This window comes from Artemia franciscana, chromosome 5, assembly GCF_032884065.1.
Source record: "Artemia franciscana chromosome 5, ASM3288406v1, whole genome shotgun sequence".
NCBI classification, from domain to species: Eukaryota; Metazoa; Arthropoda; class Branchiopoda; order Anostraca; family Artemiidae; genus Artemia; species Artemia franciscana.
Genome location: NC_088867.1, coordinates 10,233,084 through 10,246,540, shown reverse-complemented (window position 1 = coordinate 10,246,540; position 13,457 = coordinate 10,233,084). Strand labels below are relative to the sequence as shown.

The window sequence follows — 13,457 nt, the reverse complement described above, 5'->3', positions numbered from 1 at the left end:
GCTCCGTTCTAGTAGGCAAGCAGGTAGGCACCACTTTCAAATTGAAGATAGACTAAAATCTATAAGTGTTAAATATAAGCGGCAGTTACTCGGCCCCACAGCCAATATACCTTCTTTAAGTGATAAATAAAAGAATTTACAGAAGCAAAAAAGCGGACTCTTCCCACGGGTCCGAAAGTGCTGCCGTGATTTCGGCTGGGTTTATCATTTGTTTTTTTCGGACCTGGGATTGAGGTAGAGAAAGGTTATCAGATATACCTCTTAAACTTTAAAAGTTCTGTCATTGTTAAAGAAATTGGAGCTTGTCCTTTGCTCCTTTCTAAGTAGTGACGTTAAAAAGTTGGCCTACGGCAAAAATTAACTTTTGAACTAAGACAGATAGAATTTTTTTCGACGGCAATCGATAGCTCTTGATGTGCTGTTCAAAGTATATGTCATCTATTTTTTGGTAGAAAAATTCCTTCATGAGATATACCAGTTTAAAAATTTCAAGGGGTTGACAACTTCAGTAGTGGGGTACACACTGAAACCAAAAATAGGCCAATACTAATTGTGAGACAAGTAGAGGACTTATAAGCAACAGTCGGCTGTTAGACCATAATCATCTTCGGCAATAAGGGGTTTGCAACTTTGGCTAGTTGGTGTACCTATATTTTTTCCGGTGAATTTGATGGTAAGACCAATTTGGTTTCATCGGTAAGACTTGCAGAGGACTTGTAAGAAATAATCGTCTGTTAGGCTACAATCATCTTCAGTGAAGAGGGGTTTGTAACTTTTGCTAGTTGGTGTAGCCTACTCATACTCACTGTAACCTATAATTAAGTGTTTACGCAACGGGTGCAAACGATAACGTAAAAGAATGAAAGCACTGAGGGGTTTATAACTTTTGCTAGTTGGTGTACCTATACTCACTGTAACCTAAAATTAAGTGTTAACGCAACGGGTACAAACGATAACGTAAAACAACGAGGGAGTTTCGTAATAATTAATAGATTGTCATCTATGGTATTTTGATCCTGAAAAGTTACGGATAGCCTTATAGTACCAACTGGACTATATAGGATATTGTTCTAAACTTTCATCCGTCACGATGTCTACGATTGAAAAGGATAAAGTTCAACTCGCTGCAAAGTCAATTTAGTCCCTTTTGTCAATATTCTTTGGTTATTCTTGTTTTTTCAACGCTGAGGAACAGCCTTTGATAATGTGATTACTGATTGCGTTATTCTTTGAACATAACGTTTTAAAAGCTTTGATAGGCTGACAACTTCAACATTCAATCGATAGCAAAAAAACAAAAACCAAAGTGTTGCTCTCGCAACACTTTATTCGGCGAAGCCGGACAAAGGTTGCCGCAACACTTCAGGTTGCTCAGGCAACGTAGGTCTAGTTCACTATTACTCTCTTATTATTCCCTATAAGTTACAATTTTATACTTTTATAACTTAAGTTATTCATGAGATACACCCCTTTGAAAACCCGTAAGCACATAGTTATTTATTTTTTAGTTCAACACTCCCCTCAACATCCCCTGATAGTTTCAAATGAATGGCCTTAATTTGAATGGCCAATCACTTTTGACTCTTAAAAAGGGGATTTCGAATTTATAATTTTCAATTGAAGGAGCCCTCTTTGCAGTCTCTATAACCCCTCTTTCCATCTGAAGTGCTTTGGTGAAAATAAAATAAAATGAAACGTCAAAAATATGTTATGCACACGTCATTCTTTACTTAGGCAGCGCTATGGCTATTTCTATTTTTAATGTCGGTAAACTACGATTGTGATAGTAAATCTATTCATAATCAAATATTCAATTGGTAAGAAAAGAGAAATTACTTTTACAGATCATTTCCCCAATAGATTTAGTAGTTAGAGAATACATCAATGCTGCGCACCAACGAATAGTATAGACGACAGTGTATAATAATAATGATAATTTATTTCTTACCCAAAAAAGATTATAGAAGTATTAAAAATGTGGCATAAACACAATTAAATACCCACAAAAAAATCCAAAACATATAAAAAACGAAAAATAATAACTATAGGAAATTTTTACATTAAATAAACACAAAACATAAATGAACGCACACACACACAAAAACGATATAGAGAAATAAACAAAAACAACATTAAATACACGCAAGAAATGAAATCCCCCCCTCAAAGAAATCCTTTTGTTTTGAGTGCCAAAAACTAAGAAATATAATTTTGGGTCAGTATGCACGTTTTTCAGTTAAACACGGAGGATTATTTCTCAACTTGACTATTTATTTCTATTTATTCTTCATTTTCAGCATTATTCATAATTTATATTAAAACTGGATATTTTTAAACTTGACCAGATCATTAACTTTGGTTTGTTTTCGTCTAAGGCAATTAGTTATTTATTCATGGTGATTTTTATTTGTTTCAAGTTGCAATTATCATAAGAATTTAGTCCTATTCACGTTTAGTCTCAATAATTTTCTTACTTCTCCTTGAAAAACATTTTTTGAAAAATGTTTTAAAATACTTTCCTAAGTCCAAGAAAATGTTGTTAGTAATTTTGCATATATAATGCTAAATGTTGGACACGTAGCATTCTGTGGAACAGTTTCTCTCCAGATTTCAAATCTTGTTTTGCAACTTACACCATTTATTAAGGATATACAGATTTCATCATGGTAAACAATTTCGTATTCAATGGTAAACTTATCATGTATTTAAAGTAGCCTAAGAAGCCGATTATTTGAAAGAAAAAATTGACATTATTCCACTGTTGAACAGGGTTGTTTATCCAAATACAATGTAAAGAAGCCATAATCAAAAATATAAAATATTTATACAAAATGGAAAAAGATGTAAGGTAAACTCATGTTTAAGATAACTAAATAATAGGTGAAAAGAAAAAACCAATATATATATATATATATATATATATATATATATATATATATATATATATATATATATATATATATATATATATATATATTTATATATATATATATATATATATATATATATGTATATATATATATATATATATATATATATATATATATATATATATATATATATATATATATATATATATATATATATATATATATATATAATATATATATATATATATATATATATATATATATATATATATATATATATATATATATATATATATATATATGTATATATATATATATATATATATATATATATATATATATATATATATATATATATATTTATATATATATATATATATATATATATATATATATATATATATATATATATATATATATATATATATATATATATATATATATATATATATATATATATATATTTATATATATATATATATATATATATATATATATATATATATATATATATATATACATATATATATATATATATATATATATATATATATATATATATATATATATATATATATATATATATATATATATATATATATATATATATATATATATATATATATATATAACCATTTTTTCAAACTGAGAATGTTTCATTTGCTACAAATCAGGAATTGTCATAAGCAAACCTGTAGTGGACCTTCTAAAACATCATTGCATATTGAACAGAGCAGATTTATGTCAACATCTCCAGTAAATCTATCAATATTTATTCCCATATTAACATACAACCAGTTTCCAAGTTCTGCTGAATACAAGTTTGTAATTGCTCGATTGAACTAAAATATTCGGCTCAAACTAGATTGAAAATAAATGCCTCTTTCTTGGATGATCTTTACATCAGTAACAATTGTGTACCTGAAAATGCTAAAAACTTATTAAAATAAAACTAATTTTAAAAAGCTTTAAACAAAATTTCCAAGTGGGAATAAATTGCATATATCAAACCATATATAATATATCATAGATTTATGTCAACATCTCCAGTAAATCTATCAATATTTATTCCCATCTTAATATACAACCAGTTTAAAAGTTCTGCTGAATGCAAATTTGTAATTGCTCGATTGAACTAAAATACTTGGCTCAAAATAGATTGAAAATAAATGCCTCTTTCTTGGATGATCTTTACATCAGTAACAATTTTGTACCTGAAAATGGTAAAAACTTATTAAATAATACTAATTTTAAAAAGCTTAAAAAAAATTTCCAAGTGGGAATAAATTGCATATATCAAACCAAAGACAGACAGATATGAAATAAGTAATATATTTCAATCTCAGAAATAACACAATTAACTGTCACGAACAGAAATTACCACAACCATAGCCTGGCGATTAATGCCCACCAAATATTCTAAAATTCACGAGTGTCGAAGTATTTATGATATGACACTGAAGAGGGAGGGTACGTATTGAATGAAATGTCATAATTTTATTGTAATTCTAATTTATTCAAAAGAAGCAAAAATGTATTCATAGATAATGCTTTTAAAAATAATATTGACCTTTTGTAAGACGAAGTGTATTTTGTTAAAACAATATTTGGAGTGAATCAACTATTAACTGAATTACCAGATGATTTGCAATTAGTTGGACAAAATTTATATAATACCCAGAAAGTGTAGATTAGTCCTGACTGTAAACCAGGCTAATAAACCAGAATGATTGTTAGAGAATAATTGAGAAAAGAATTGAAAATAATCATAAATGATAGTGGAGAAAATTCTGAAAGTTTGATCAGTCTTATATTATGATCTCAATATTTTGTTTGTTTTAGAGCGTAGTTGAATCAATGATAATTACAGGACTAAAAAAGGTGACTATTTATGCTAATTTCAGTTCATTTCGGTTTAACACTATTCGATATTCTGTGTTTTTAGGTTGTTTAGTATTCCTGGGTGTTCATTTTAATTTCTATTTGTATTAGGTGGCAATCGTTGGATCATTCTACACATTACATAAAAAAAAGTTTTTTTCATCTGAAAGTAAGGAGCAGCCTTTAAACTTAAAACGAACAGAAATTATTACGTAATAGAGAGCGGGTTGCCTCCTTCTCAACACCTCGCTCTTTACGCTAAAGTTGTTTAGTACTTTTGAAAAAAGCTTCTAATTGTTACAATTAGACAACCTTTGAGTTTCAGGAGTCGTTTTTAATGAATTGGAATAAGATTCAAACTGTAGAGTAAAGAACGAGGTGTTGAAGAGGAGGCGACCCCTTTCATATACGTAAAATTTCTATTCGTGTTAAGTTTTAATGTTGCTTCTCACTTTCAGTTGAAAAAAAAGTTGTCTTCTTTATTTAATTTCTGATCGTTTTTAAATAGTCCAAGAAAATCTGGCCCCACCACGACGAAGAAATACCCTCCCCACGGATATATCTAATAGATAACTCTATCCCGGTGAAAATTTACCTAGGGCAATTACCCTTAACAAATCCACGAGTAATATTGAGACCGAAAAGATAAAGCAAGAAATATAAACAGAATTTTGTATAGGAATTCTGGCAAATTCCCCCAGTGTATCATTTACTCTGACAAGTTCAGCCCCTGGAAAGTTTTTTTTCCCTGGAAAGCTCCCCAATAAAAAAAATCAAGCAGAAAATTCATTTCCCCATTCTGCAAAATGTATGCAACACAATAATAAATACAATGCGTAGACAATGAACAATTTTTATAACTCAAAGACCTTTCCCCTGCGGCTGAGGGGGGGGGGAGGATGTCAAATTATCTCCTAAGACGTAGTTATTACGACTTTCAACTATGATGAACAAAATGGCTATCTAGCAATTTTAATCAGACGATTTTGGGGAAAATGTGGTGGTGGAGCCTAGTTGCCCTACAATCTTTTTGGTCACATACAAAGGGCACTAGAACTTTTAATTTCCGTATGAGTAAGTCCTCTCGTGATGTTATAGGACTAATGGGCTTATACAATCACCCCTGGGAAACAAATAACAAACAAAAAACAAACAAAATAAACACGCATCCGTGATCTTTTTCCTGACAAATTAAAAATTCCATATTTTTTCAGATAGTAGCTTGAAACCTTTTCAACAGGGTTCTATGATACGCTGAATCTGAGGGTGTGATTTTCAAAAGGATTCTTGAAAATCACTACTATTAAAGTCAATTACTATTAGGGGATGTTTCCCCTTTTTTGGAAAATAAGGGAAATATTTTCAGACTCGTAACCTTTGATGGGAAAGACCTAACTTAATGAAACGTATATAATTGAAACTACCATAAAAATCCAATTCCTTGAATATTCCTGTTTTTTAGAGTTATGGTTACTTTTGAGCCGGGTCACTCCTTACTTAGTGTTTGTTGCCACGAACAGTTTGATAGTTTAAACTTAAATTTGATATACTATATGACTTTACTTCTGATGTTCTTGGATTATTATATTCTTCTTCATTTTATATAAAAAAAAATTCTAAATAATTATTTTCAAAAATTAATATTTTATTTTGACATTTTTACTTGGATAGTCTTACAAATTTTATAGCTATATTTTCTATTGTTTAGACAATCTCTACCGTCCTAAATATTTTGCAGTTGAAAAAGAACACTGCCATTTCACAGAATAAAACCTCTCCAAAAATACACATTTCTACCTGCAGATTAGCCTAGAGCACAAATTGCTTGTAACAAAATTCCAAAATCTTAGTTTTTACCATCTTTTTAAAGTTTACTTCATTATAAAGTGTATGAAATTGACATCAAAGTAAAACTTCTTACACAAGAATTGCTATTTTTTGAAAACAATTAGTTTATGGGAACAATATGTGATTTGGTGGATCATTAAGGAATTCGCCAAATAAAATTTATACATTTGAAAGAAATGTGAAAAATAGTAAAAATTAAATAAAACAAGGCTAATAAACCAGAATGATTGTCGGCGTTCTTAAATTACAAAAATCATGTACAAAATAGCTCCTTGACGTTTGAAAATCTGAGCTTTACAATGATATGAAAAATTTCATAATATAAACCAATACTTTTAAAAATAAAGTGAAATTGTTCAATGTGACCAATAACATAAAGTCAAAAACTTCGGCGGATGGAGAAGGTATTACTAATAGTAAAGATTGAACATAATGAATAGAAGAGATATAACAGCTAACTTACTAATAGACCAAATATTTTCTTATGGTCGTGGTTACTTATTCTCAGCCTGTATGCCGTTCAATTTGCAAGCCTATTAAAGATTCAAGTTTAAATACAACCGAGATTTTTCTCGAACATTATCATTCTGGGGTTTTCTTAGATAATCTTAACACTTTTTATTTTAAAAGTGATTAGAAACAAAAATTTTTGTCCACTTTCAAACTATATGAGTCAGTCGGCCAAACTGAATTCAATATTTCTCCCAAACCCAAGGTTTACTTGACTCAAAACTTAAAAACTGAATTTTGAGCTTGACTCAAAAAGATGAAATGTCTAGGCTTGTTTTTTTACTTGATAATTATTTCTGTCTTTTGGTAGAAACTTATTTAAAAGATGTCCATTACCTACTAAGGAGTTTTACTGATCAGTATCTTCTTCCTATGCGTTTAATAAAATCGCTTATAGGTCTCATTTTCCGGTAACAGATAATTCAGCTTTTTTCTTGTATTGGCATTTCCTTCACATAGGCACATGTAAATTAAACGTTACAGCTATTCACAAATAAAAGTTTTCGTGGCCAGTTTGTGACCCCATTGTGGGGAAGTTTTCAATTCAAAAGTTTGTTTCTAGAAAAACGCCTCTCTGTACTATAAAAAAAAATTGTAAATAGGAATTCAAAATTCCACTTTCAACCTTTTCATAAGTAACTTCATTCTTTAACTTTTTTCTTATTAGTCGCTTTAGGGATCTTGGTTGTGCCAAAAGTTCAATCTTAGCCTTGTTTTTTGCCTACTTTATTAGTTTTTTAATTGCTCAGAGAGTTTGAGTCTATCTACTGGACCAATAAAAATTTAATATCAATCTATTTTTTTTTACTTTGTTACCAAGGAAGATATATAAATAGGTTCAGTTCTGATTAAAAAATTAATTGTTAGCCAATTTTTGGTCGGTCCATGCCTTATAAATAAAATTTTTTGCCTAATATCGTCTTCTAGCACCAAGATCTTGTGAACATTTTCCCAGCCATTCAGTAAAATTGGGCGGTTTTGGAAACTAAATTAGTAAATATGTTTCTAGCCTTCAAGAGGCGATCTTTTAATGGTATTAATTAGGGCAAGTTTATTATTTTATTTCAGTTCGAGGATTGTTATGTTTGGGGACTAGTGTCTAAAACCTTCAAAATAACTTTGTGCACATTCAAAAGGTTACACGTAGTCCATGTAAAATAAATATCTGAAATAGATTACGATTTGAAAGCATTTCTAAAAGAGTTAAATCATTTAAATATGTATCAAAATATATGCATTAGTAAAGAATTGTGAATCAACCATTTGGATTCTTGGAAAGAGGGATTTCAGACTGAGATGTGGTTGCATTTTTGTTCAGTACAGAAAATTGAGTGTTTGAAGCCTCGAAAAATAAATTTTGAGGCTCAGTCCCTTCAAAGATCTTAAGAAACTATAGATATTGAAGAAGGAGTAGATGAGGATACAAGTAAATATATAATTTTCTGTTATATCCATGGGTATTTTCAAACTGAACTTTTAATATGGATGCTGCTAGTTAGTAGCTCTCCTGTTAGTGTAGAGTAAACTAAAAAAAAAAAAATTCCACAAAACGAGTTTGTTAAAGAGAAGTAAAGAGCTCGATCAGCCGAAAATTGGCAAAAATTAAGTTAAATAATGTTCCAGATTTAAAACTACCAAAAATTACAATAAATAAATAGACAAAACCAAAAAAAGACCGCTCTCTTTGGGATAGTTGGGGGGGGGGGTAATTCTGAAAAATTAGATAAAATTTGGTATTTTTAACTTACGAATGGGTGATCGGATCTCAATGAAATTTTATATTTAAAAGGATATTGTGTCTTAGAGCTCTCATTTTAAATCTCGACTGGATCTGGTGACATTGGGGGGGGGGGGGGGAGTTGGGAGGGGAAACCTAAAATCTTGGAAAACACTTGGAGTGGAGGGATCGGGATGAAACTTGGTGGGAAAAATAAGAACAAGTCCTAGATACATGATTGACATAACCGGAACGGATCCACTCTCTTTGGGGTAGTTGGGGGGGGTTAATTCTGAAAAATTAGAAAAAAACGAGGTACTTCTAACTTACGAATGGGTGATCGGATCTCAATGAAATGTAATATTTAGAGCATATCGTGTCTCAAAGCACTTATTTTAAATCCCAAACGGATCTGGTGACATTGAGGGGAGTTTGGGGTGGAGCAACCTAAAATCATGGAAAACGCTTAGATTGGAGGGATCGGGATGAAAATTGATGTGGAAAATAAGCAGAAGTCTTATATACGTTATTTATATAATTGGAATGGATCCACTCTATTGGGAGGGGGGGGGGTCAATTATGAAAAATTAGAAAAAATGACGTATTTATTAATTACGTAGTAGTGATCGGATCTTCATGAAACTTCATATCTAGAAGAACCTTGTAACTCAGATCTCTTATTTTAAATCTCAACCGCATCCAGCGTCATTGGGGGGGCAGTTGGGGGGGACCAGAAATCTCAGAAAATACTTAAACCGGAGAGATCAGGATGAAACTGGATGGGAAGAATAAAAAACTGTCTAAGATACTTGACTGACATAACCGGACCGGATCTGCTCTCTTTGGTGGAGTTGGGGGGGGGGGTAATTTTGGAAATTTAGGCATTTGTAAGTTACGAAAGGGTGACCATATCTTAATGAAATTTGATATTTAAAAGGATCTTGTGATTTAAAGCTCTAATTTTAAATTCCGACCAGATCCTTTGACATTGGGGGGAGTTGGAGGGGGAAACCGGAATTCTTGGAAAACGTGAAAATTGGGGTATTTTTATCTTACGATTAGGTGATCGGATCCTAACGAAATTTGATATTTAGAAGGAATTCATGTCTCAGAGATACTTCACTGACGTAACCAGACCGGATATGCTCTCTTTGGTGGAGTTGGGGGTGGGTAATTTTGTAAATTGAGGCATTTGTAAGTTACGAAAGGGTGACCAAAGCTTGATGAAATTTGATATTTAGAAGGATCTTGTGCTTTAAAGCTCTAATTTTAAATTCCGATCATATCCTGTGGCATTGGGGGGAGTTGGAGGAGGAAACCAGAATTCTTGGAAATCGTGAAAATTGGGGTATTTTTATCTTAAGAATAGGTGATCGGATCTTAATGAAATTTGATATTTAGAAGGAATTCGTATATCAGAGCTCTTACTTCAAATCCCGGCCATATCTTTTGATATTGGGGGGAGTTGGGGGGAATCTTGGAAAACACTTGGAGTGGAGGAATCGGGATGAAGCTTGGTGGATAGAATAAGCAAATGTCCTTGATACGTGATTGACGTAACCGTACTGGATTCGCTCTCTTTGGGGGAGTTGGGGGGAGGGGCTCAGTGATTTGGTGAGTTTGGTGTTTCTGGACGTGCTAGAACGATGAAAATTGGTAGGCATTTCAGGGAGCTGCACAAATTGACTTGATAAAGTCCTTTTCCCAGATTTGACCATCTGGGGGGGGGGCTAAAGGGAGAAGACAAATTAGAAAAAATAGGTACTTATAACTTACGAGTGGGTGATCGGGCCTTAATGAATTTTGATATTTCGAAGGACATCGTGACTCAGAGCTTTTATTTTAAATCCTGACCGGCATTAAGCCTCTGACTTTCCTTTTAAATCAATCTATTGGTTCTAAGAATTTTGTTAGAGCTCATACCATATGAGCTCTTGGCTCTTAGCCCTTTTTGACTCGTCACAAGTGCCATTTGAGCTCTTAGCTCTTGTTCTGAGCAGTAACAGTAAAAGTGCTCGTGGTATTTTGCATCTAGCAGCTTTGGTTTCATCAACATCCCCTTCAATACATATCGAAAATGTTAACTTAAAAGCATCAACCGCTTTTAAATATTGCTGATATATCCTCTTGATGACTTGTTTGGGAGTAGCGTGATTTGATTTAGTTCAATACAGTTTCAATAATTCGCAGTTTGTTTGCTTAATTCTCTTATTTTAAGTAGGAGCAATAGTATTACCAGCAGTAGTAGCAATAGCAACAGTAGCAGTAGCAGTAAAATTAATAATAGTAGCCTAAGCTTTTGTGGCGTTAGTAGTACTGGAAGCAATAATACGAGTAGCAGTAGTTGTAGCGGAAGCAGTGGTAGTATGAGCAAAAACAATAGATGCTTATAGTATGCATACAGTATATTTTATTTAATTCAAAGCCTCCCTCAAACTCCTGTCAAAGTTTCACCTTCATACAAGGAACTTTAATAGTAGTATTATCATAGCAGTAGTAGCAATGATTGGAAATTTGAAGCTATAGTGCCCTTTTAAGAGTCAAATATTGGAGGGCAGCCAGCCCTTCTCTTCTGCGCCCATAATTTTTCAATACAAACAGCCAATCAAGATTTTGATGCATCTATTTTTTCAGTATTGTTGAAAGGTTCTGGAATTAAGCCTTTAGGGATGGCAAATCTCACCCTCTCCCACTAACTATCAAGGAAAGGGCTGTTACTTAGGTAATTTATTAATTGTTTATATAGTATATGTGCTATTAAGAAAAGTTTGTATGTTTGACCATCACTCGCTAAGAAGATGAATGGTATTCATGTGAGCTGTTCATAAAATGAATTAGGGGAGTGCTAAACTAAATTAAAACCTTTTATATGTAGGGTTTATGGGTTGTCGAAAGGGTGAAACTTAGAAGGTTGAAACTTTAAGGTTGAATATTAATTTGGAACTTTCAGGAAATAATAAGAGAGATGATCAATCGACCAAAATGGTAGTTACTACGGCACGCTATTATAGACACAACCATTAGGTCAACTACTGCTAATACTGCTTCTATTGCTTAAAAATTTCCATAGACCGAAATTTGTAATTGGATGAGCCATATCTACTGTGATCTGCTATATTTTGTTAGGCAAAAGGATGAAAAAATAAAACAAAAAGTAACAAAAAGGAAACAAGATTGTTCTTTTCCTATTCGAAACCGTTCAGGGGATTATGATTTGTGAATTTCTTTTGCAGCTATAAGGCTGTTTATTATACTTTTGTTCTTTTCAGAAGGAATACAGAATTTTGAAGAACAATTTGATTATTTTAGCTATATATTATTACAAACTAATTTTAATTACCACAAATTTATTCATCATTTCTAAGCCATGAACCTGCTTGGTCTATTGGTAAGAAAAAAATTAACTGGTATTCCTTATAAAATTGTTATCAGTTGACAATTCAGCTGGCGAATTACTATTCTAAGGGATAATAAATTTATACACTATTTTTTTCATGGAGAGGAAAAAATTACCCTTTTGTTCTAGACAAATACCATATTCTAAGTGTAATTCTAAGGTTGTTTCAGATTTCATTAAAAAATTAGTTTCATCTGCAGATTAATGCTCGATATAGTTGTGAGATAAACTTGCGACGAGATCCACAGAAAAAATTTAAACGTGGTAGAAAAAATCTTAATCACAAAATCTTACGAGGTTCTTGAGACCTACATTTACACTTACAATTAGTTATAAACAACAAGTTTTACGGTTGAAACATACTAACAATACACCTAACATATGGTTAGAATCGGAGTTAATTGTGAACTTTGATTAAGAAGTGCAACCATCAGATTATACTGTAATATAGATGCAACTTTTTTCATTATTATCTTGTCACAGATTTTATGAACTAAGCTATCTTTTATTTGAACTACCAGCATACTTATACACAAACTGACTGTAGATATAACGTTGGAAATTTATTTAAACCTTTTTAACGGTTATAAGTACATACGGAATATAAATAAAATTAAAATTAAGCCTCCTACTTTCAAGAGTTTGGGTTGGAAATACAGTGACCTTGCAAAGATTTTAAAAGTAGACTCCCTTAATAATTTATTATAAACTCACGTTTGACTCCATGCGAGAACCCTTAATTTTTGCATAGTCAAAATAATACCTTCAATAGAATTCAAAACGAGTTGTTTCTTTTGATACTTTTTTTAATCTCTGCGATAAACTAGTGGTTTAAGTGTTTTGAACGAATGACTTCTAGATAAAAAGTTTATCAGTATAGCAAGATGTTTTTTCGTGATAAGCCTTTGTTTGATAAACAGAACACAAAGGAGGTATTTATTATAATCCTAGGCTATGAACTATTAATATCTGATAGAATAGCTTTACCTATATGTAACTACAACCTAGGCAAATATTTAGAATATACCTTATCGAGCTCCTGTTGACAAAACACAGTTCTTATTATGCTCCTTACTTTTAGTAGAAAAAAACTATTTTTTTTTAATTTACTTTTTGACTGTTTGTCCTATCAAGCCAGGACATTAGGGTCCCAGTTTTGAAGGGTTCCATAGAAGATTTGATACTGATAGAACAAATGGACACGGTCCTTAGTGGCTCAAAACCCTTTATTTTC

The 13,457-nt window shown here is 31.5% G+C and overlaps 1 protein-coding gene across 7 annotated transcripts in view; it reads right to left on the bottom strand.

The window, feature by feature from the left end:
• LOC136026965 (E3 ubiquitin-protein ligase NRDP1-like) overlaps positions 1-13,069 on the bottom strand; it is a 63,124-nt gene extending 50,055 nt beyond the window's left edge. Inside the window, exons 1-2 of one of the 7 annotated variants that reach the window (XM_065703831.1) lie at positions 12,987-13,069; positions 3,563-3,800 (exon numbers count right to left, since the gene is read on the bottom strand). In XM_065703831.1, coding sequence (XP_065559903.1) covers positions 3,563-3,652 — 90 coding nt within the window. In that variant the 5' untranslated portion in view covers positions 3,653-3,800; positions 12,987-13,069. Of the gene's footprint in view, positions 1-3,562; positions 3,801-7,062; positions 7,084-12,937 lie in introns of those variants that run through there. The other 6 variants (XM_065703830.1, XM_065703832.1, XM_065703833.1 and 3 more) reach the window with 6 other exon arrangements.
• Between the last annotated feature and the right edge of the window lie 388 nt (positions 13,070-13,457).